This window comes from Glandiceps talaboti, chromosome 9 (genome assembly GCF_964340395.1).
Source record: "Glandiceps talaboti chromosome 9, keGlaTala1.1, whole genome shotgun sequence".
In the NCBI taxonomy this organism is placed as follows: domain Eukaryota; kingdom Metazoa; phylum Hemichordata; class Enteropneusta; family Spengelidae; genus Glandiceps; species Glandiceps talaboti.
Window position 1 is genome coordinate 7,134,654 of NC_135557.1, and position 26,092 is coordinate 7,160,745.

At 36.0% G+C, this 26,092-nt stretch overlaps 2 protein-coding genes across 2 annotated transcripts; both read right to left on the reverse strand.

Moving 5' to 3' along the window:
• Positions 1-610: 610 nt before the first annotated feature.
• On the reverse strand, positions 611-9,948 carry LOC144440497 (uncharacterized). Its single transcript, XM_078129880.1, has 4 exons — positions 9,864-9,948; positions 3,058-3,226; positions 1,815-2,216; positions 611-1,039 (listed from the first exon to the last, which is right to left on the reverse strand). Exons 2-4 carry the CDS (start codon positions 3,110-3,112, stop codon positions 924-926), a joined length of 573 nt encoding a protein of 190 aa, XP_077986006.1. The 5' UTR covers positions 3,113-3,226; positions 9,864-9,948; the 3' UTR covers positions 611-923.
• Positions 9,949-19,378: 9,430 nt separating this feature from the next.
• Positions 19,379-25,761, reverse strand: LOC144440106 (uncharacterized). The gene is made up of 5 exons (XM_078129369.1): positions 25,663-25,761; positions 24,206-24,607; positions 22,177-22,530; positions 21,815-21,953; positions 19,379-21,457 (listed from the first exon to the last, which is right to left on the reverse strand). The coding sequence occupies exons 1-5, from the start codon at positions 25,736-25,738 to the stop codon at positions 21,364-21,366; spliced, it is 1,065 nt and encodes a 354-aa protein (XP_077985495.1). The 5' UTR covers positions 25,739-25,761; the 3' UTR covers positions 19,379-21,363.
• Positions 25,762-26,092: the final 331 nt, after the last annotated feature.

Sequence of the window (26,092 nt, forward strand, 5' to 3'; positions counted from 1 at the left end):
TATCTGTAAACTAACTCGTCATAATTGTGAAGAGGAAAACAACCCAATTAAAATAACCTAATTAAAAATAAAATGAATCACAGAACAAATCAAATATAAAACGCATACACTAATGGAAACTAAATTAAATCAAATCGTTAATTACCTGAATTAATTACTTCTAGAACAGATAAAACTGAAATAAAATTTTAAAAACTGAAATAAAATTTTAACAAAAAAATAATTATTTAAATTTAAATTAAACATAAAAAATTACCAAAATTTAAAAACCAAATTTAAATTAAAATCTAGTTTAAAAATAACAACATTATTGTAGTTGGGTCTGTGTCTCGATTAGAAAATGTGTACTTCGGTTAGCGGTAGAGTTAGCAAGGACTGTTTATGATAGCCTTTCGATCGGAACGGCAAAATATGTTACTCGTGGGTGATAAATTTGTGTTCATGCTCAGTGAGTTGAACTATACCCATAGATATATAGAGTATTGTATATTACAATTGCAAAAGTGTCAGTACACATAACGCAGGGGGGAAAGCTGCGACGAATTTAACACTCGTGTTACTCAAGCGATTGGTGGTGAAAACAAAAAAATAATTATCCATAATAATTATAATGGATACATGACTTGATACAATAATACAGTCACTTTCAAAATACCAACAGCTTTTCTGTTTGATACACCCACGCAGAAAACAATAAGAAACTGGACATGCTACACTTTAAGATAGCAAGATTGAATGAGTACAGTTTCTTGCTACATTTTGTCTAAAGTGAAATGAACTATACAGTCATGCCACCGTACAGATACTAGACATCAAAGGAACACCGTACCGCAGACAACATACGCGCCCTTCATCCGGTGCACGTGTTTGATATTATGAAAAACATTGGCGTGGTATTTCGAAATTGACTATACTAAACAGTACTAGCCAATCTCACAGTCCCCACTCATTTCTTGACATTCTTTCATTTTCTTACGGCGGCCAACTTTGCTTTTTCGTTTTTTGCATCGGCATCGACACCGTTCAGTTCCATTTGCATCTAGGAGAGACACACAACATGACAGAGGTGACATTTAAAAAAAATGTAACAGCAAATTGGTGATATAAGTTATAGGGAATATGGATAACATTAATAAAATGGACAAAAGGTGAGATTATATGTGGTTAGGCGCATATTTAAAAGCATTATTCTACCGACTGAAGCACACTTAACCACCACTGGAAATTGACTGAACTCAAAAGCAAAACAACAAAAAAGTCATGTAAACCGAGCTTGCAATCCTTTAAGATTTGTTGACAATTTTGCAATGACATCTCCAAACAGCAACTTGTGAGAAAAATTATAATGAAATAGCAAAAATGTGTTTAAGATCAATATATACTGGGGTCCCAAATTTCATGTACAACTGTTTACATGTTAGTGTTGACTGGCACTGTTTGATACAACCACACAGAAAACAGTAAGAAACTGCACATGCTACAATTTGACATAGGAGATTGACTTAATACAGTTTCTTACCAAATGCAGACATCAACACATTGGCGACGGTGTTTCTGCGTCTACTTGTAGAATGTTTAATATTAATGGTTTATTTCATCCAGACTAATTGTAGCAAGAAGTTGTGATCTTGCTATCTTGGTGTTACTTTTTGGGCTCTGCAGGGTTGTATCAAACAGACCCAGTGAACACTAAGATGCAGTGGGCTGTAGGTCTTCTGGAGGGATGCAATGTTTATTATTCTCATTTGTCAGCTAGTGTTTTATATTTAGATCAATTTATTGAAAATAAATAGTTCAAGTATACTAATCCTTACCATTTCGGACGTTGACATCGAAACTACCAACGCCTTCTTCTATCAAAAGAGTTTGACGTTTCAGAATGACTCGTACGATGTAGCCACCAGCATCTTTCGGTTCAAGATTCTCGATAATTAAGGTAGAAGCTACGCTGTTCTCCCCGATGTATGCGTCGATGCAATACTTTTTGACTAAACATCGCTCGGACGAATCAACAGCCGTTGACACCATGTGCTTCAAATTGGACACTTCTCCACTCTTCTTGAATAATTTCACGTCAACTGTCACATCTCGCAGTACCTCCAAACGCCGCTTAACTGACAAAGTGAACGTCGCCACTAACGGTTCACCACGGATGATATTGTATTCGACCACATTTTGAGATAGTTGAGTTGGTTCAGAGAGAAGATCAACCACGCCTATCAGGGAATGATAACAAAAATAGCTAATTCCGATATAATAGACTTTCGCTTACTTGATGGGTTAACAAGTCACAGTTTCATTTACTCCTTATTTTCACATTATAAGTTGTTTGCATCTACTTCGAATTCGTTGTTAGGGAGCCTTCAGTAATTACAGGGGCGGGCAAAACCAAGCCTGGTAAGTTTTTGTCAAATATGATCCTGTATGTATGTATGTATGTATGTATGTATGTATGTATGTATGTATGTATGTGTGTATGTGTGTATGTGTGTATGTATGTATGTATGTATGTATGTATGTATGTATGTATGTGTGTGTGTGTGTATGTATGTATGTATGCATGTATGTATGTATGTATGTATGTATGTATGTGTGTATGTATGTATGTGTGTATGTATGTGTGTGTGTGTATGTATGTATGTATGTATGTATGTATGTATGTATGTATGTATGTTTTGTTTGTTTGTTTGTTTGTTTGTTTAAATTTGATGAATTGTACGACTGTTTCAATTCAGCTATAATACAGTTTTACTGAAAGAAAGGAGACATTTCAATGATGTTGCAGTACAAGTAAGTTTTCATATTTCTTTTTGTTCACATCACATGGTAAACAACCCGAGTTTTAAGTCCCTCAAATAACGGCAGCTCTAAAGGCCCAGGGGACAAACCACACACTGCACTGTACATATATACACAATATGATAATTGAAAACTAAAAAAAACTAAAATAATATGATGCAAGGCATTGAAACTCGACCCACGTTTCCACTATCATTGAAAATAGAGAAGTATTCAAAATTTATAATTGGTAATGTAGAGAAAATTAATATAGATTACCTGATAGTAAACCGGTAGTGATAAGCAAAATGTAGACAGTATGGCAGGAATCCATGTTAGCCTGTCGTACCCAAGTCAACCAAATGTCTCTGGTACGTGCGGTGTTGATTTAATATATTCCGCGTACCACTCTACTGTTTGCATCTACAAATTCTGCCAGTTGCTGTCTCTGTATAAGGGAAAAGTAAAATTTATTGTGATACCTGACTCCTGCAAACCACATATGGGTTGCATGTACCATTAAGCAGACATTTGCCTTATTTCAACTTTGAGGTGACAGTCTACATAGATAGTGTATGTGTGTGTGTATGTGTGTGTGTATGTGTGTGTGTGTGTAGGTGTGTAAGTATGTGTGTGTAGGTGTGTGTGTTTTACATGTGTTTGAACTTGTTTTTGTTTGAATATCAGTGTTAAGTCTGTCTGTCTGTCTGTCTGTCTGTTTGTCTGTCTGCCTGTCTGTCTGTCTGTCTGTCTGTCTGCCTACTGCCTGCCTGCCTGTCTGTCTGTCTGTCTGTCTGTCTGTCTGTCTGTCTGTCTGTCTGTCTGTCTGTCTGCCTCCTGCTCCCTGCCTGCCTGTCTGTCTGTCTGTCTGTCTGTCTGTCTGTATGTCTGTCTGTCTGAGTATATTTGGCATATTTGTGAAAGTGTAGTTTTAGGGCCAAGATCAATACTTAAATATAGGATAAACAACTAAAAACGTTTTTGTTTTTAATGGGTCTGTTTTGTACCCATAAATACAAGAATTTCTAACATAAGTGAGGTCAAATTGAGAATTTGAAGAATTTTCGCTAAATTAAATGCATGGCAATAAAATACAGTGACGTGTCCATAAAAGCGCTTTTTTACCTGACTACACACTGGCTTTATATTCATAGCACTACATACTACTACACACTGGCTTTGTATTCATAACACTACATACTACTACACACTGGCTTTCTATTCATAGCACTACATACTACTGCATACTGGCTTTGTATTCATAGCACTACATACTACTACATATTAGCTTTGTATTCATAGCAGTACATACTACTACATACTGGCTTTGCATGCCTAGCACTACAAACTACTACATACTGGCTTTCTATTCATAGTACTACATACTACTACATACTGGCTTTGTATTCATAGCACTACATACTACTACATACTGGCTTTGCATTCCTAGCACTACAAACTACTACATACTGGCTTTCTATTCATAGTACTACATACTACTACATACTGGCTTTGTATTCATAGCACTACATACTACTACACACTGGCTTTCTATTCATAGCACTACATACTACTACACACTGGCTTTCTATTCATAGCACTACATACTACTACACACTGGCTTTCTATTCATAGCACTACATACTACTGCATACTGGCTTTGTATTCATAGCACTACATACTACTACATATTAGCTTTGTATTCATAGCAGTACATACTACTACATACTGGCTTTGCATGCCTAGGACTACAAACTACTACATACTGGCTTTCTATTCATAGTACTACATACTACTACATACTGGCTTTGTATTCATAGCACTACATACTACTACATACTGGCTTTGCATTCCTAGCACTACAAACTACTACATACTGGCTTTATGTTCATAGCACTACATACTACTACATACTGGCTTTGTATTCATAGCACTACATACTACTACATATTAGCTTTGTATTCCAAGCAGTACATACTACTACATACTGGCTTTGCATTCCTTGCACTACAAACTACTACATACTGGCTTTATGTTCATAGCACTACATACTACTACATACTGGCTTTGCATTCCAAGCACTACAAACTACTACATACTGGCTTTATGTTTATAGCACTACATACTACTACATACTGGCTTTGTATTCATAGCACTACATACTACTACATATTAGCTTTGTATTCAAAGCACTACATACTACTACATACTGGCTTTGTATTCATAGTACTACATACTACTACATACTGGCTTTGTATTCATAGCACTACATACTACTACATACTGGCTTTGTATTCATAGTTATACATACTACTACATACTGGCTTTGTATTCATAGTTATACATACTACTACATACTGGCTTTGTATTCATAGCACTACATACTACTACATACTGGCTTTCTATTCATAGCACTACATACTACTACATACTGGCTTTGTATTCTTAGCACTACATACTACTACATGCTGGCTTTGTATTCTTAGCACTACATACTACTACACAGATTTGTCACTGTATAAATTTTGACTGAAATTTAGTTAAAAAGGGGATAGGGTCAGAAGCCTATCTATATGAATTTAGGGTTTTTCTCTTATTCTACATTGAGTTATTGATCGCACCCTTTTTTTTCATTCTTCATTCACGCAAATCAGCGTACTATTGCATAATCATTTTCAAAATCACACGTGCTGAAATTTTCGTTTTTGTGATGAGAAAATAATGAATGTCACAAAAAATATTTGCATTCCTCTTTTTTAGGAACTACTTTATTGTTAACCCAATGATACGTATACCAGTACTGTGTTATTATTAGCCTTATCACTGGCGTATTGATATATTAGAAGTTACCTGTGTGCTTTTTCCGAACTATGGCGGACTGTAATAAAGTTGAAGTGTTTAGTTCTAAAGACGAAACCTCTCCGTGTTTTGTGTAAACCGTGTGCTTTGGTATGAAAGTATCTCACTCTCAAACCTCAAATAGTGATTTTCATTACTCAAGGCCGGTTTATAAAAAATGTTATCAAGATTCAAGGACGTAAATAAAATTTTATGAGTTTTCGTGAGGATGCGTTTTGTGACTTACACCACGGTTTCAAGAGTTTGAAAGAAGTAAAATAAAACAGAACGTCTGCTGCAAACTTGAATAATAGTTCGTTAGTAGTAAATATTTTAGTAAACGTTACCTATATGTCATGACTTCGTGACTTGAGTTAGATTCACGTAAACCTATATATAGTTACTGCCTAATACTTTGTAAAGTCGACAAGACTGACAATGTAACGAAAATATATCACATAATCAAACGATAACACATCAGTAACACAACTCGTTTCATGTTTACATTACCGCGATCAAAATAGCGCGCACGTAATGAGTATTAACACACCCTGCCCTACTATCCCAATAACGGGGTACATCTTTCAAAAATAACAGGGTATAGAATTTACATGTAAGAGAGCTTGGATCTCGTATGTCCCGTGATAAAATTCGACATCGGAATGTGAACACAACAGAGTTTATTTCACTATATTTAACACGATTGTATATTTGGTACAGTTTCCTCAAGGTTCAAACCTAGTTTATTTTGTGGGAGTAACTAGGTCCGACGTGACGTCATCTAGCAACACCATAACTACCATACCATTTGTTGCTGGTAGTTTCGGATCGCTTGGAATGAAAAGTACGGTCGAATTGGTACAATTCAACACACGAATTTACAGGTACATTCACACATTTAAAGGCCAGAGTTTCAATCCCATGTTTTCACGTTGATGCTATATCAGTGACGTCATAATGATTAGATCGGATTTACACTAATAAGCCATTGCAGACTACAAACAGGAAATTGATAATACAGCGCCCTCACTCAAAATGGGGGTATCATCACCTCATAGTACCATTTCTTAAGAGCTTTGTTCCCTGTATTCCATAGAAGTGTAAACCAGGGATGTTTTTCTTATTGTTCAGACATCGAGGAAAGCAGCAGTGCTCTATGATTAACCAAGTAACCTATACCATGTATACCCCAAGGTACACATAGACAGTAAGTAGAGCGCCACTATGGCAATTTTGGAAAAGCCTACCAGAAAACTATTTTTAACGTCTATAAATTTTTATCTTTTCTCGACTGTAAGTGGACTTTTGGAATTGACATTTATCCCTCGACTTTCTTTGTTTCTTTTTTCTCTCACCGAAAGCTTGCTACGTTTTGACACACTCAATTATTATAATGACTTCAAGATTTTTGAGCGAGGAAAAACTAACAAAAATATTATCCAATCTAGTGGAAGTTGCAACCAGTATAGTTATATTGTTTGTGACAACTTCTTAGTGCCTGTGCCAGATCTACGTTACAAGAACAAGTATACCAGTTGAACTGCATTCGAACAAAAATATGGAATTTATTTCCTGGACGTTCATTGAGGCTACCCCACAACATGTTAACAGTGTTTGTTTCGGGGCCTAGTTCTTTTCTTGGTGTTGTTTCAATTTATCTGTAGAACAGTTTCCACAGTAGTAGATCAATGTATGGCTTATGTACGGTTTTTTGTTATCTCTTCTGCTATTTTTTGTTATACATTGTATATATTTGAAACTTTTTTTCTCAAAAAACTATCACAGTATACACTTTAGAAATAACAAAGTCCAAACTGTTGCTGATACCTTGTTCATAAAAAAAAACTCAATCCCAGTTCAAATAATAAATAATGATAAAGCGGGGTCATCACGTATATTTTGAAATAGAGGTACAAATGATATGAAAGTTAAATCATTTTAGAATCCAATATGGCCGCCAAATACCGTACTTTAATGGGAAAATATAAAATATCCCATTTCCTTCGCAACAAATTTAATGAAATTTATTGTATAATGATAAAATGATCGGGAACAAGCTTTCACATTATAAACTTCCTTGAGATTTGATTATCAGCCTGATGTGAGTTCGTCCCGAGCCATATTATCCCTCAAATAAATAATTACCTAGTGGGTGATCTGAGCGAGTATATAAAGCAGAGTTGAGATAGAAGATTGAATGAACGATATTACTACGTGCTGAAATTCCCATATCTTTGCATCCTCGATAAAGTGTATAATTCAAAATACTATGTAAAGATGATGAACATGAGACAGCGAGCCAGTTTTGACATATTAAGTACGTTTCCATGGTGATACATTCCTAAGAGATATATAGTCAAATATTGTACTTTGTCCCATTATTAATTGTAACCCTGTGTAAGCTAAATAATATGTGATGTTTAGATAGGACATAGGAGTGTTATAGGTTAGGTTAGACGACAGAATGCACTTATTATGAACTAGTTGAGCAAGATATACATTTAGCGAGTGGAAGGGAGTGATCAGGATTTATTGGTGTCACGTGATCACATTCAGGTTTCTTATAGATCAGCAATGAGACTGTTGGTGGCACTCGTGCATGTGAAGTGTAGATTACATATACGCCACCAACGACCGTATGTTAAAACTTTGCTCAAGGACACGGCCTTTCCCTTCATATTTCAAGCAATAAAAAGAATAAAAGTAATGACAATCTGAAATGCATAATTTGGCATGGTCAGAATTCCCATGTTTTCTGATCTCCAACCATCTCCTCACGTTCATCCAGAATATTTGAAGTCTACGATAGATGTTTATAGAACCATTTTTAGAACTCAGATTTAATCTATATCTCACTCATAAAATGTTGCCGAACAAGTTTAAAGAATGAGAGAGAGAGAGAGCGAGAGAGAGAGAGAGAGAGAGAGAGAGAGAGAGAGAGAGAGAGAGAGAGAGAGAGAGAGAGAGAGAGAGAGCGCGAGAGAGAGAGAGAGCGCGAGAGAGAGAGAGAGAGAGCGAGAGAGAGAGCGAGCGAGAGCGAGAGAGCGAGAGAGAGAGAGCGAGAGAGAGAGAGAGAGCGAGAAAGAGAGAGAGAGAGAGAGAGACAGACAGACAGACAGACAGACAGACAGACAGACAGACAAACAGAGAGCTGCTTTGGATAAATACTCAAAACTAGCTATTGAATGAAGCGAGCAAAGTTATAGTAAACACAACAAATGAGTCTACGGTTCTTCACGGTATTCGGAGACAGAAATGTCAAATGTCAAATCCAGTATTCTTTTCTGCACAATGTTATACATTTATTGGTGAACAGGCAAATCTTTTCAGCAATTGTGCGTCGCCAATCACACTACAATGAACTGGAGACGGGTCACAAAAGGAGAAGTGTGTTAAATGCCAGTACGGTATGCGTACCTGTATACAGGCTTTACGTGCAAATTAAAGTTTCACCGTGACATGTATATACTTCCTGAATACTATTTACGAGTATGTGGTACTTCTCAGTTACTTGACAGATATAAACGATACTAGAAAGGTCCACGCGTTGAACTAGTTCACTTTGAATTAAACGCGATTTGTATAAATTTACGAATTAGAATTTTATCACCTTTATAGTATTTTAAAACTATGGCATGTTTTGATTGTATACACATTCATGTAAACTATCACAACATGTTTTTTTGGCTCGTTACTATGACAACAAGTGGCAGTACAAAACACGATAAATTCTACCTTGAACTTGAAGTACAGTACATGTACTGTAACAGTTCTGAATTAAATGCGATTTTGAATTTTCGGACGAGTTTAATATTTAAAAAACATTGGTATGTTTTGACAGTACATGACATGACATGTACACGTATACACACCTCGACTACTACACTGGGCATCAAAACACGTGTCTTGGCATACTAACAAATCCGGCGCGTACAATGCCCTTGATTCTCGCTGTAGCTTTATGATGTTGACAAACATTACCTTATGTGAACTACAAGAAAATGGCACCCGATCATAGGAAGTCTTCATGCTCCCCTCATGACATTTCACCAACACGTGGGCACAATCTCACCACGGTAAATCCCCCAATGCACGACTCGGTCAATATTCTATTGTACAGCCATTGACCAAAACGGAAGTATGACGGTAAAAATATACGAATGACGCAGTGTCTAAATTTATCCTTACTGAGACACAGTTTGCGAAATAACGGCAGAAATGATAATATGTCGACGTGATATACTCACAGAGTGCGAGAAAGCGCATCAAAATATCGGTGACCTACAGGAATCTTGCCGTCTGCAGTTCTAACGAAACGCCGGTGTTGCTGTCTGTAGTTGGTATGTGTCTATTCCAACCAGTGGTCAAGGGTCACCCAGGGCTTATAATGAACAACGGACTATTACGCATTCATTTTATTACACGCACAATTTTTAAATATTGATATTTTCCTTTATCAAAATATGATATTCTTGGTAGCTAGAATAATATTGTCTCGCTAGGCTGTTTCCTTTCTAAATGAGTTGTGTCATTTTCCTTATCTACTCCCCGGGATTTACTCCAACACTGTCCTCATGGGATATAATTAGGGCGCCATCAACGTCGGAAATCAATATCAGATGCGCAAGCTTAAGCTAAGGCCTAAGAAAAATTAATGTTTGGTTCAGTTACCCGACCCCACCTAGTTTTCACCTAGTTTTTCACGCCGACCCTAAACTTTTTTTTATGTATTCGAGAGAAAAAATAATAGAATTGTGAAGTCTCGCAAGAAATGCAAGATGCGGAAACTGACATCAACTTAAAAAAGACAATATAAAACTGTTCTTCCAATCTGTAATGGCTGTACGTACATCTGATGAGAAGAAGCCAATAACACAGAGACCACATAGAAAAGAACAGAAAACATAACTACTGGAACTAGACACTCACATACGGAAATCAAGTTTTAAAACAAATATATGAAACAAATAAAATAAAAAAATCTACCCTCCCCCAACAGGATGACACTGCCAAACATGAACGCAACGTGTTAAAAGCCAGACTGGTCAAGATATTAATGTTATATGTGCCAGAAAGAAATTGTTGCAAAGCCACATGTAGTAGATGTTATTTGGTGAGGCAGCAAAATAATATAAAACGATTCACCATGGTACAAGGTGTGCGATAGTCATGAATGAAAATTAATTAATCTTACCTGAGACCCAAAGATCTGAAGATCTTCCAGATATATATGTTCGTGGTGCACGTGGTGGCTTTATCGTCTGCGATTAAAAGTAACTTTTTACTCCCGCCAGTGCCCTTTTATAACTGTACCTACACTTAATTGGCGGATGTTAACAATGAACGTGTGACGTAAAACATCAACACCCACTCATATTGATCGAAGTCCATTTCAAGTTAACAATAACTCTAAAAGTTAATAAAATTTGGGCGTTCTTTTCACGTAGGAGTAAAAGCGATATCGCAAAAAAATTTGCAAATATTAGTGCCTTTTATAGCCTGTACCTACACTTAATTGGCGGATATTAACAATGAACACGTGACGTATATATGTATAACACACACTGACATTGAAATCCATTTCAAGTTAACAGTAACTCCAATGTCTAAAGTTAATAAGATTTGGGGCGTTCTATTTCATGTAGGAGTAAATGGTAACATCGCAGAAATTAGCATAAAATGTTAGTTTTAGAGTTAGGATGAATATCTATTGATAAGATCTCTAATTATGACAACGTATCTTTTTCAGAAGTCAAAATAATGCTTACACGGGGGAGAGAGAGAGAGAGAGAGAGAGAGAGAGAGAGAGAGAGAGAGAGAGAGAGAGAGAGAGAGAGAGAGAGAGAGAGAGACAGAGACAGAGAGACAGACAGACAGACAGACAGACAGACAGACAGACAGACAGAGCAATATACATTGACAACATAGATACTAATTAAAAGTTACACTAGATGTAACGGTAGTATTATTTTACGGTCACACAACTATAATTGCTAATTGTAGTCAAATATTGATTTTATCTTTAAGTAGTCCAGTAAAGAGTTCAAATCATGATAGCGACGCGTCAGGGTGCTGATTTAAGAGTGTGGACCCAAAAATCAAATTGTTGTGATTGATTGTACCATGTATAATTATGTGCACAACTTCACAAGTAGTTTAGAGATTCAGGGTGTAAAATATTACTCGTTAGTCATATCTAATAAAACAGTTAGAAAATTCAAAGTCCATTTGCAGTTAGTACAGCTCCAAACCTAAATGCCATCATGAAGAGTCTGTTACATTTACGTTTATTTTGGCGAGAAAGAATGTTTATAACTTTGCCGACTATTGCAAGTTATGATCTAATCATACTTATCGCTAATACATGAGCCACAATTTCCTCAACTCGTTGTGTGTGAAATTTTATATTATAGCGCCCCCTGGCGTTACATGTCCTTACCTGCCAGTTTGGGGCACTGTGTATTTATGGAAGAGAAACCAATTGCAGCCGTATCAAAAATTCACTAAAAATTAACATAATAATGAAAATTATTATGTCGTTTTAATTTACAACAATTCGTATTTACATATTTCCTATCATCATTTGCTTTAGTGTGGGGGTTGTTGTCCAGATAATGACTTAATCGTTGCCATGGTTACAGCCTCCATCTGAGCCGAAGAATGACTACATTTGAGAGATATTTTAGTGTGCATCGGAAAACCCCAGTCCTTTGTAATACATGGATCTGAATGTGAAAACAGAGCGATAGAATAAACCCATAGAATATATCTATTTGTATACGACATAGTAATAGTCACGAGTTTCGAGAGCGTGAGAGTGGTTTACATATTTACATGCAATGACGTCATGAGGGGAAACACCGAGCTTGCAATATATAAAGTTATCTATGAATACCGTTTTAGTAACTAAAAATTTAGAGAAAATAAAGTCGGATGTACGAAACATTCGAACGGTGTCTAACTTATTTCACATGTCGTTACCTTAGACGTTGTTATGGTAACCACGCATGTATTGAATAAATTTTCCTGTACATCCACATGCCATCGACTATTCACGATTATAGTGATGAATGTCGTAAAAACCACAGACCCCTTTACGGCACCGTTCGAAACGTACCCGTCAAGGTGTCAGCAAAAATAGCTTGCGAGAATGATAGTGATAAGAAACAGTTTACAAGTAATGCTACTATCTAAACGGACCAAACGAATCGCACCACGTGGGTTTTGTAAAGTTCTCCCACATCAACACAATGATTCGTAAGCACATTTTTTTGTTCTGTGTCGTCTGCATTTGAATCGTCACACAAGACATGGCATGACGTCAACTTTCACTTCTTCATTTCAAACAATGAAATCATTCACATCGGTGATCGTGAGTCGACTACTGAAACGTTAGATCTATTATGTTCGTCCATCTGAAAGTACTGAATACTGAAAGCCACGTTGTTGCTATGGCAACAAAACAGCAGGCGACGTGTTAGAGCGAACTACACTTTGATAGTGCGTATATAAGATTATGATTTCCGAATATTCGGTAATGTCAAATAATTAGCATCTCTCGTTACATTTGTACTTCCGAACCGAGTGTAGCCGTCCGTATGTCCCAACATTTAACATACCCAGGTTCTCACACTCGTTGGCATCTTATCACAGAGCCGTAAGGATTTATAGATCGGATTATCTATTTGTTCTGGATTTAATACGGTTACCAGACAACTACTTATTTTAATCCTAAACCAGGTTTTAACATTAAGGTCATTAACCTTTATTTTAGCTGTCTCGTAATCGGATACACGGAATGTCGACATTGCGGAAAGTATGCAGTAGTACGTCTTGTCATATTACATGTATACATTACACTGATAGAGAAATAGCAATGCTGACAGTGACAGGCATATCATGGTACATGAAATGTTACAGTATATACAAGGGAAGGCAGTTGACTTGAAACGAATCGTCGACTCTCATCAAAAATATAACATTCAAACATTTTATCGGCTGGCTAGACAAAAATATTACTAACAGTGCTACATTCTATTGTTGTCTGGCTAAATAAAAATATTTACACAAATAAATACTTTTAACCATCTCAACATTTTGATCGCTATATTTCCATATGTGCACTGGAATGATTTTTTCCTGGCACGATTATAAAATGCCGTCAAACTGTAAAGATTATTAAAATTGACATCGCTCTCGAAGAGATTGTGTAGACATTCAGAAGTTGTTTTTATCTCATGATCACTGCCTGTACATTCTACCTTAAAAGATGCGAATTTATGTTGCCATGACAACTTTCACAAATACATTCATAATTCTACTGCAAATTCATTGAAAAAAACTTTGAGTTAATCAATATTTACAATTTTTTTTTAATCATTAGCGCAATTTCATGAGTTTTGGTGGTCTCTTGTTACCATGAAACAAGTACGGTGACCTAAGCTTCCTGCTTTCAACTAGTCTGGCTGCCAGACTCGTGACTATCGTCTCTAAGCTAAATGAATGCAGAGTGGCCCATGGCCAGCCGCGAGAAGAGAGTATCGCATGCCACATACGGAGAGACAGTATTTACCTTTTTTGTGTGAACACAATATAACGTGAGGAGATTTCTGTGCTTGGTGGTAATCAAATAGACTTGGTCTCATAAATTACCGTGACCGAAATTTGACCCATTTAATTATCTCCGGCCTTCCTGCAGGGTAGGTTGTTCTAGCTACAAAGGTATGGCATCGCCACGCTCACCCTGAATGAAAAGAATCGCGTGGGCCGGGTATACATACGTACTAGCATATGACAAAAGAAGTCAATACCATTCTACTTGGCATCACAGTAGTTCTGTACATTTGGTGTAAAAGTGCATACTCCTAATGACGTCATCAGATAGCAGTGAGGCTGGTTAAAATGACGTCATTTAAGTGAATATAATCATGTATCGAAATGAAATAAAAAAATCTGACTTCAACTAAGTAAAAGATTGTAAAATTGAACAAATATCTCCATTTTCTAATCTAGCTTTCTGTGTCTAGCAGCTAGTACAGTTCTCATCAAGTGTGTAGGTGCGGCATAACGATAACACGGTGACATTACGGTAAACACGTTTATCAAGCCCTTGCGTGCATATAAATATCCACTTCTGTCGCGCTGTGTGTGTCAACGGTGTTTTGTTACTCAACAACGTAGTAACTAGTATGTAAAGTGCACATGAGATTTCGTTTTAACTTTCAAGTGGAGGTAAACGATGAATCAAGATCAGTGAAACTGACCACCATCCACGTTACTTCTCTTTGGTTCCAATCTAGACAACTGTACTGAGAACATCAACATTAGGTCATAACCTCATTATACCAGATAACAATGTTGCATCTGATTAGTACGGTAGAATAGTGGGTGAGAGCAGATTAAAGGGGTATAGATTACGTGTACACGTCTGTTAAAAAGGAGGAAAAGCTACTGCATGCACTACCTAGTTGCAACGGGAACGATTTTTGAATCTGTTTTGTTAGATATAATAATTAATATACCGTATACCTTTTACAATACTGAATCACCTGTGGCTTAATATGTAGCTATGCAATTAATATAGTGTAATAAATCCAATGAAATTGATTTTTTGGTCCGCACCTAAAAAATGAACCAATGCAATCCAAATTTCAACCTGTTACTGTACTAATCAGGCAGAAAACTGAACACAAAAATATTAAGAAGTCCAAACTGTGCCGACAACGTAAGGCAGTGATTTTAATGCAGTTGTATGCATGTATTAATGTCAGTTTTCTACTTTACGTTTTTTATGTAAGCGTTAACGATCCAGAAATGCCATATTTGGAATTTTGGCACATTCTACCATAATTAACGTATAATTTACCTTTGTACTACTTACTTACAATCAGGAGCTAACATCAGCGTCATCTACTAATATATTGATTTATCTACTAATCCTATACTAATTATATTTATCTCTAGTAGATAACAAATGTCAAGTGTTTTGATTAACCAACATAGATTAGTTATTGTAAACAAGATAACTTGTTGATTATCCAATTCAGATTAATTTTCCAATGGCGTGATCAACACTTGTCGTGCACGTGGAAAATTTACATATGGCATTATCTTAAATCTCAATTTTAAATATTCTGGTGGGAAGTTCACCATGTCTTCTAGAACAATGATTATAGGTGAGAAATCATTTATATACAGCAAATTATATTTAGAATAATGACATCACTATAATTTCAAGGTGGCAACTAGAACTTATATTTCAGGGACATGGAGAAATAAATATAAATAAATAAATAAAGACAGATTTTGATTTACAATGCAACGTTTAGTGTGCGATGTCTCTCTCTGCCTGAGTGTAAGAGCGTACGTGTATGTGACGATACCTGTGTAGCTAATTCCTAACTTAGACAAGCTCCTAGATCCTGGTACCCAAGAAAGACAGTTAGAGTGTAGAATCGTTTATGTTCTGCTGATCTACCTACAATTACAGAACTTAGGCACCGAAAAATAACATTAAACATCCTAAGAACGTCACATTTATTAACGTAACCAGTATTTCACTTGAGTAAAAAACTTAGGCTAACATATTTTTCAGTCTAAGCTTTCAATTTCACATCAGTTTTAACCATCATCGGATCTATCTAGTCACAATCCCGATACATACATTATCAGTGGTAATGACAGAAATAACATTTGATTTAAGCAATGCTGTTAAATTTAATTGCCTATCAAATAGTAGTACAATATCATGAACTGTATCTTGTTACTTCGTTGTACATGGTACGACGATATATCATAACCCACTACTATGTCAAGAACGTATTAAAGACCATAACATACACGATTGAATGTTGATGATAAAATAACTGTGATCTGGATTGATGCGTCCACAGTGGTTGGTATTGAATGTTGCATGATATAGTTCACAAGGTTAATAACACGGTATACTACTCGAAATGAAAACCCTAACCGTTGTTTTTACTTGGTGTGGATGCCAACGTGATTTTCTAACTTCTGGTCAAAGTTCCTCAATCAGCTCAAAACAGTTGTTCATCCAATCAGTGAACCCCAACTGTTAAAGTGGCGTAGATAGTGTATAAGTAGCATCCTGAGCTGATAAATATACCATAACTGCCCTAATAAACACTATCCTTCGGAGGGACTGTGTAATTGGTGAGAATTTTGTGATTGATTAACAAAGACATGATGTTAATGGCTGTGTGGGTGGCTGTGGATGAATTTTAAATTGCATCTCATGCATCTCAGGACTTCACGTTCTAGAGTAACAACTTTGACTATACTGTGAGTGGAGGTGTAAATGGTAACGATACTGCATAGGAACTAGACTGTGAGTGGACGTGTAAATGGTAACGATACTGCATAGGAACTAGACTATGTGAGTGGAGGTGTAAATGGTAACGATACTGAATAGGAACTAGACTGTGAGTGGACGTGTAAATGGTAACGATACTGCATAGGAACTAGACTATGTGAGTGGAGGTGTAAATGGTAATGATACTGTATAGGAACTAGACTGTGAGTGGAGGTGTAAATGGTAACGATACTGTATAGTAACTAGACTGTGAGTGGACGTGTAAATGGTAATGATACTGCATAGGAACTAGACTATGTGAGTGGAGGTGTAAATGGTAACGATACTGCATAGGAACTAGACTGTGAGTGGACGTGTAAATGGTAACGATACTGCATAGGAACTAGACTATGTGAGTGGAGGTGTAAATGGTAACGATACTGCATAGGAACTAGACTGTGAGTGGACGTGTAAATGGTAACGATACTGTATAGGAACTAGACTGTGAGTGGAGGTGTAAATGGTAACGATACTGTATAGGAACTAGACTGTGAGTGGAGGTGTAAATGGTAACGATACTGTATAGAAACTAGACTATGTGAGTGGAGGTGGAAATGGTATCGATGCTGTATAGGAACTAGACTACTTTTACTTCTGTCCCATTTCAAGGGACACTGGGCGAATTTTTTGAAGTGGTGATCAAAGTGATTATAACAATATTTTTTTTCTTTGAGTTTAATACTATGTTAAATATATATGAATATAACATTTTAATGAGATGAACTTTCTGAATTTCTTGTAATACTTGAAAGAGATCATAAAAAGCTTTTATATGACAATTTTGGGAGATTTGAATGATTGATACTCCCAGGCAAATAGTGGACTGCCGATGTTTACTACCCTATCTAGAATGGTAAGTTGACGTCAGACACGGGGGCCGCACTACTATTCCAATTGATAAATTTCAACTGCTTTCAAAACTACCCAATGACCAACAATTACCACATACTATGTGATATTTCTGAATTATATTAGTACGTGTATTACGAAATCACTCCACTTGCTTGATCAACCCATGTAATCGCGTCTTACATATCATTATTTTCGGAACGAATAAAAAAAATGGTTGATTGCTTTTAACAACTGATATATCGTATAGCTAAAGTCTCAATATAGACCTTTTACGTGTTAAACCTTTAGTCAAATGAATTTCTCTCTAGCACAGATTCCACAGATTCTATATATCCCATACCACCAACCGTGATTGCTTATGCTGCTAGTGCTTTGATATAAACGTGATGGCATTATCGCGTCCTAACGTCATTTCCATTCAACATGGAGGTTGCGTTTGTTGTACAGCGAACAAAGTAACCCATGACAACCACCTGTCAGTGTGTGATAGATTCCTACTGACATGCACTGTTCACCCTTTTCCCAGCCGGAAATTTAGCTCGAATTTCAGTAGAATTCGTCCATATGACTACACGTTAGAAAGAGATCCTAGAGAATAACTACATGTACAGTAACTCACACTAACTTATTATAACCACCACACACAAACATTAATATTCATTCACTAGCACTGTCAATAACCCATATGTATGCTTAGGCCCCCCAAAAATTGCTTAGTTTCGGTTACACAACCCCACCTTTTTTTCACTGCCGACCCTAAATATTTCTTTCAAACAATTCATATTTGTGATCTATTTACAGAATAACACGATTAGGAGCATAATAACATTTCCATTTATCAATTTTCTATCACGTGATGACCTCTGATAAATCATTATCGCTGGGTAGGTCTAAGCGATGATCGAAGTAGTATGGTGGAGTACCAGTCACCAAGATCCTAGTTCCGACCACTATGCCGAATTTGGCTTGTTAGTCGAATTTCCCATTTTGATAACGACACAGATCGTATAAACATGACTCAATCAGAATCAACGTTTTACTTGAAAGTCCTTAGTCACTGAGTATACTTTCCTAGTGTGGAACCCCGAGGCATGCATCGTGTGAATCAGTCTATCCTTCATCTTTAAAGTATATGATGTTGATCAAGTAGAACTTAAATGAAATAACGTCAGCTTTGTGAGATATAAATTTTATACAAGATAAAAAAATTCATATAGTTTAATTATGTAAATTACTTTAACAATGAAAGACTAGGTATACCATGTACTGCTGTCTATAACATAAATATATATTGGTCTATTTTCACTAAACCATATATATATATATATATATATATACAATATATATATATATATATATATATATATATATATATATATATATATATATATATATATATATATATACGCTCTGCCACTGCGGTATAGGGCACTGTCTTAGCAGATTGATACTCACCGAGTTATATATATATATATATATATATATATATATATATATATATATATATATATATATATATATATATATATATAATATCACAGTTATCCTGGTAGCACCCTGAGATCACCAACACAGATAAACTTTGGATTTATAAAACAATTTTATCTAAGCTTCCTACTTCAAAAATAAGTCTAAACAACATTGACAAAGTCCTTGTTTGTAACTCAATACATTGCAAATGATTAATCAATGTGTAAAATGTTTGTTATTGAATTGTTGTTTCACGTTGAAAGTAGTAGTTAAAGTAGGAAGCCATAATAAATGCGTTTACAAATTAAAAATCCAAAATAAATACCCAGTCTACATCCATATGGCCAATTTAATGTGAGAGTGCAACCAGAAAACTGTAATTAGCACATTATTAATTAATTAACACGACTACATCTAAATAAATAGATATTGTATACTCAAATAATGAAAAGTTCTGTACACCTTTTTACCAATCCCAAATTAAGAACAACTATAAACGTAGAGATTCTCAATTCATTTCATCAACAAAAATATTCACACAAACAATGTCGAGATTCAACCTGAGAGATATAGTTTATGAAAATAGCACTAGTGTGTCGTAGAACAACTTACTTCACTAGTATCAAATAATTAATTGTAAAAGTTGTTAATATACGAGAAGTGATTAATGGGACACAAGCTGAGGTTATATATTTTTGGGTGAGATTTGTATTGCATATTTAAAAGGCACTTACTGAATCATACTTCACTATCACTTACAATTGACTGAACATAGACCTAGTATTAAGATATAATTTATAAACAATCCGATGACGTAATTTTTGCTACGTACCAAAAAGTGTAGAGGAATCCATACTAGACAATTATATGTTCTAACAATATTCTAAGTCAATTTAACATCATATAGAGGGCGTGCATCTACAGTAATAATAGGGAACTTGCAAACTCGCCATGTTGAATGTTGCATCATGGGAAATGCGATAATAGATACTAATCAATTAGTATTGTAAACAATGTTGATACATTGTTTGTAACCACAAATAATTAGTTCATAGTTACCCTGACAATTGTGGGAGGTTAATTTTATCAGTAGCTAAAGATTAGGTATTAAAATAACCACAGATAATCCCATAGTCCTTTGCATCTGAGCATGCTCAGTCTGGATTGCAAGTTCACTATTGAACAGTTTAATCAAGGTTTAACGTTAAAGTGGCCAGTTGGATAAGAATTGGGTATTTATTTTAGAATTTTTAATTTATGAAACAATTTTATCATGGCTTCCTACTTGAACAATCAACATGAAACAACATATGACAAGTCCTTGTTTTTAACTCAGTAAATGGCAAAAGACTGCTACGTGTGTAAAATGTTTGATGTTATACGTGCAATAACAAACATTTTTACGCATTTTTGTTTTAGCTTTTTGTAATTTATTGAGTTACAAAAAAGGACTTTGTCTATGTTGTTTCGCATTGATTTTTGAAGTAGGAAGCTATGATAAAATTGTTTGTAAATTAAAAAAATCCAAAATAAATACCCAATCCTCATCCAGATGGCCACTTTAAATATTTTAACTTGAGTAAGATGTTTATAAACTCAATTTGTGCCACTTCAATATAGTGTACAGTTACAATAGGTATGAGTGTTTTCACTGTTGAAGGCACTTTAACAAATATGTATGGTTATATTTATTTACCATCAGAATCGTTCTTCTTTTGGCTGAAGTCTTTTGACCAAAAATAACGAAATTTGATCACCTAGAGGAGCTGAATATTGTTGATTTTTTCATCTAAAAACACACAACTCTGTATTTGATGTACATGCAGATGAACCTTGGTGAACCTCATTACAGTTAAGCCAAACATACGTTTGAAATGTGTGAAATAACTCAATGTCTGTTTGATGAGCCGGCTTATTTATCCACTCCCGCGGCCCGCAAACAGCTGAGATGGCATAACAGCAGCTTGGGTATGCGTTACTGTTGCTGTGGAGTTGATATGTTTGTGTACGACGTCTATTCTACAATGCCTTGTAGAGCTCCAGATATATATCCCTCACGTCATTTCAAGTGTACATGCATTTAAATCGCCGTCACCAGTCGTAGCCGTAGACCCATTCTCCACGTTGTGATACTGTGGTATCGATCCCCTGATAATAGAAAAGATAAAACAAAAACAATCTCATGAAAATACACTGGATTAATTAATTTAATTTTTGGTCGATTTAATCAAGATTGAGAGTTTATAAAAAATATCAACTTTCTCTTAAAATTTTAGTTTTTTTTGGCTTACTGATAAAATCAACCACTAATAACCAGGCACAATTTCAGAAATGAAAAAGTACCTAAATAGTTTTCTCTGAAAATGTTGGTTTTCTCGATGACAATAAAATACTCCAGTTGCAACTACTGTAGGGGTTGATGATTGAAAAAAAGGTAATACCATAACGATTACTAATTCTGTAATACCACTATAGATATTTGCTATCAAACATAACGCTGCTTACCTTGATGTTTTGAGGGCCTTTTTATTTTTTATCTGCCTGAACTTAGTCGCCAAAACCACAACAATACAGATAAGAATAATCACCATCAGAACTAAAGTACAAATAATTATAATTGATGTCGTACTTGCATTGCTTTCATCTGAAAAATGAATATTTAGAATGAATGATTAGCATGTATGAAAACCCTTACGTGAAAACCCTTTTAATAAAAAAATCCAAAATAAATACCAAATCGTCATCCATTTAAATGAGGATGGTGGTTATATGAGAAGGTTGCCAGTAGTCTTGCTTATCATAAATATGAACACAAAATACATCATTATCCAAGGTTTTGATAATTACTTCAAAATCAAGTGACTTACTTGTATGGAGATCTTTGTACTGCTCCGTTGGTCTAAGATATGGCGACCCATCACCTCTATCTAGAACATATGATTTTGATCTTGTCTTCACTGATGATGTAGGTTTTGGAGCTTCATCTTCAAGTTGTTTTTGATCATTTGAAGGCTTGGTATTATCTGGAGGTGGGAATCTAGTGACAATAGATGTGAATATTGTTCTTTCTGCATCCCACGCATGACCTGACAATGGTGATGTCATATCTTCAAGTCCTGTCAAATCGCTTTGGTGATTGGCTATTGTAGCTGTCACGTGGGGATCAGATGAACTCGAAGCTTTCTGGCGATCGGATGATATTGCAACTGACTCGTGATTGGCTGAAAGCAAGAGAAATAGAAACTGTTTATTTTGTATCTAAAAATTACGTAATAATAAGCAGCTAAAAATGTCGCAAGACTAGACAGAAATTCCTAAACCTATTGTTTCTTTTCAAAACGCTGATTTCACGTTGTGTATGATGTACCTGACGTACCTGCACGTGTCAATTTGGGGCGTCCCTTCTATTCATCTCCGTCGTAGTAAATTCATTCGACCACCTTCTGCTTGAACAAATATCTTTCTTTTTTTTCATTTTTATCCAGGACTCAAGTCATTTTCTAATTCCATGGGCAATTTCCAAATGTTGACGGTTCGGTAATGTTCATGTTTTCATGAACGTTTTATATTATATATTTTTAGCAGGTTTTTTATTGTCTCTTTCCTATTCGTGTACTGAGCTGTACAAACTTGTTAAGTTGAAGGGACAGAGGCTGACTTTATGTAAGTTTTTACTTAAGTGAATCTACTTAAATAAAACCACATTCCAGTCGATGCATGTCTTCTATAACATTATTATTGTATTCTGGCATTGCTAGAACAATGGATTGCATAGCAAGTATGAATTTATTCAACATTTTTTGATACTCAAGATAAATTACGTCATCGGATCGTGTATGAGTAATATCTTAATACCAGGTTTGAGTTCAGTCAATTGCAAGTGGTGGTTAAGTGTGCTTCAGTAAGTACAATATTGTGAGTACCTATTCAATATGCCATCAAAACCTACACCCTAATGCGTATAAAGTCAGCCTGTGTACCTTTAATCCACAGACAATGAAGGGTTTCTCCTTCCCTGTCTATGGTTAATCTTTTTCATGAATTGGGGTAACCTGTGGAGTCATAGATAACTGAAAATCTAAGAGCTGTGGAGAGTAGGTATGTTTTAGACAAATGTCGTATTTGAATCAGCTGTTTATAGCAACATGAAAAGTATACATTGACAATACACGGCAGACAACCTACTTGCTAACACAATTGGCAGTTAAGTGCATTCACCTTCTACCAAGGTCAACTGAAATGTTCACGTTTCAGCTGGCCAATGCAGTTTGGCAGATCATACCACATGTTTGTAGGATTTCAAGATTCAGCAGCTTCTGAAGGAAATAACATTTCTTCATCATCAATCTAAGCTGAAGGGCCCTTTCTACAACTCGTGCGTAACAGTTTGTGGTGATATGCCATGGCTTACAATTCATACAGCTACTGTGTAGGCATTGCGATATCGGAGTATTGAGGTTAGAAACTCCATACACGTACACAGACGTTGTTGTTTTTCCTCCCATCATTATTAGCAACGCGGGTATGTAAGAATAGCTAAACCCTGTCATTGGGCAATTTCGCTGTAGGCCGATTTCGAACTTTTTCCCGTCTGATGAGACCAGTCCAAGTTCTTGTCTGGGTTGGACTGATGCCCGTTTCAATGTGGGACCGACCAGTCCAAATTGTACTTCTGCCCTGTGTTGGCAGTAAGACCTGTTTACGTAGGGTGAAATGTGTCATTATTCTATATACCCATAAAACTGAGGAATTCCTTTTATGTGTTGGAATGGGGTTGGCTTTACTGAAATTAATCATTACACGTTGATATGTTTTGGTATCGTATCACATTCACACCGTGGTAAATGAAAAGATATACGATAATAAATTGTGCAAATTACTTATTATAATACTTACCAGTTGTTGTAGTCGTTTGTAAATCAAACTGACACCGCTCTACTGGGTTGTATTCATCACCCTGGTGCACATATGTTAGAATAATAGCTAGATTGTATACATAGTTTTCTAATTCTGATTCCGGGTCATTGACCTTTAAAGTTGCTATGAGACTGTCCGTCGAGTGCACGACGATTTCCAAAGATAATCCTTCGAAAGCATCTAGCGACTTTTCACCAATTAAGGAAAATTGTTTTGATATTGTAAATCTTTCCTCTTGGCCGTCATTCTGATATTTCAAGATAGCTTGTAAAGTGAGTAATTCGTTAAATGGAGGATCGATGCTGATAGTACAGGATACTGGCTGACCTCTGTTACCTACTATGTATTGTTTTCCTGCTGATGACATTTGCAACTGTAGAACTGAAAGAATAAAAATTACAGACGTTATTGTACAACATCGCAAGAAGATGAAGCTAGTGGTGGTGATGGTGGTGATGATGATGATCGTGGTGGTGGTGGTGGTGGTGGTGATGATGATGATGATGGTGATGATGATGATGATGATGATGATGGCGGCGGTGGTGGTGGGGTGGTGGTGATGATGCTGATGATGTTGATGGTGGTGGTGGTGGTGGTGGTGGTGGTGGTGGTGGTGATGATGTTAGTGGTGGTGATGGTGATGTTGATGGTGATGGTATTGGTGGGATGATGATGATGATGATGATGATGATGATGATGATGATGATGTTATATGCAAACCAATTAGCGCTGACGTCACTAACATTTATACATTTACAATTTATTTAATAGTGGGGGGAACTCTTCAGTCAGTTGTGTCTATCTAAATCAGTACTTTTTACTGAAGATTGTAAAAGTAGGCAAAATTTACCGCGGTTCCGAAGTCACTCTTTTGTATGGGATGCCACCCTCAATTATGGTAGATTGTATGGGAAAATACACAGGTTAGGCAACTTACAGTACGAGAACGGTACGTCAATTTACATGTCTATAAACTGGATTTTCCTATCCTGCACCAAAAAACACTGAACTAGGACAGACAATGCACTCACAATAGTACGATATTCCATAGACAGTGCCATCGGCTATCACCAAAGGCAATGTTTACGTCACCCGACGTTGCTCGTCCATAACCTAAATATAAGCTTAGTATATGGGCCACGGCAACCGTTTTCACTCTTAGCGTTGGCACACATTACAGTAGACGCCATTATCGTTCATTTAAAAAGCATGTCACGGACTCACGACTCACATTAATCGTAAATACGTGTATAATATCAAACCGATTCGCTATCTAGCATACAGATAATCTAAAAATCAATTCGACGATTTCTGTAACTAACACTGCCTATTTGCCATTTTTAACCCAAACTCCAGTACACGTGGGTCTACATTTATCACGTCGATAATTGAATATGTCTTGAAAAGAGTTTGAAACAACAAACACTACGACCTACCAAAACACATGTAGAGCAGGGAGAGAATTCGTACATGGCGGTGATCCCACAAACGAGTCATAACGTTAAGGTCCATTGCATAGATGTTTCCATACCAAAGTCTTGTGTGGATAATGAATGTAGTTGTCTTTCCTTTCACAGGGAATTCCCCCAGATGATATCATTTCCTGTTTCAACGAAAACGCGATAACGTAACATCACAACTATATATGGCTAGTCGTACGTTTAGCCACAACGCTGACCTGACCTAACCTCATGACCTGAACTGACTCACTCACTCACTCTGATTTCGTTGCTCAGACATAATAATCCCCTCTATGATTTATAACTGATTTTACAATAATATTATGTTAACATCGCCCTGGCATGCTTATCTGTAAACTACTGTATCTAGTTCAGATACTGAGATGAATGTTATTTTTACAATTCA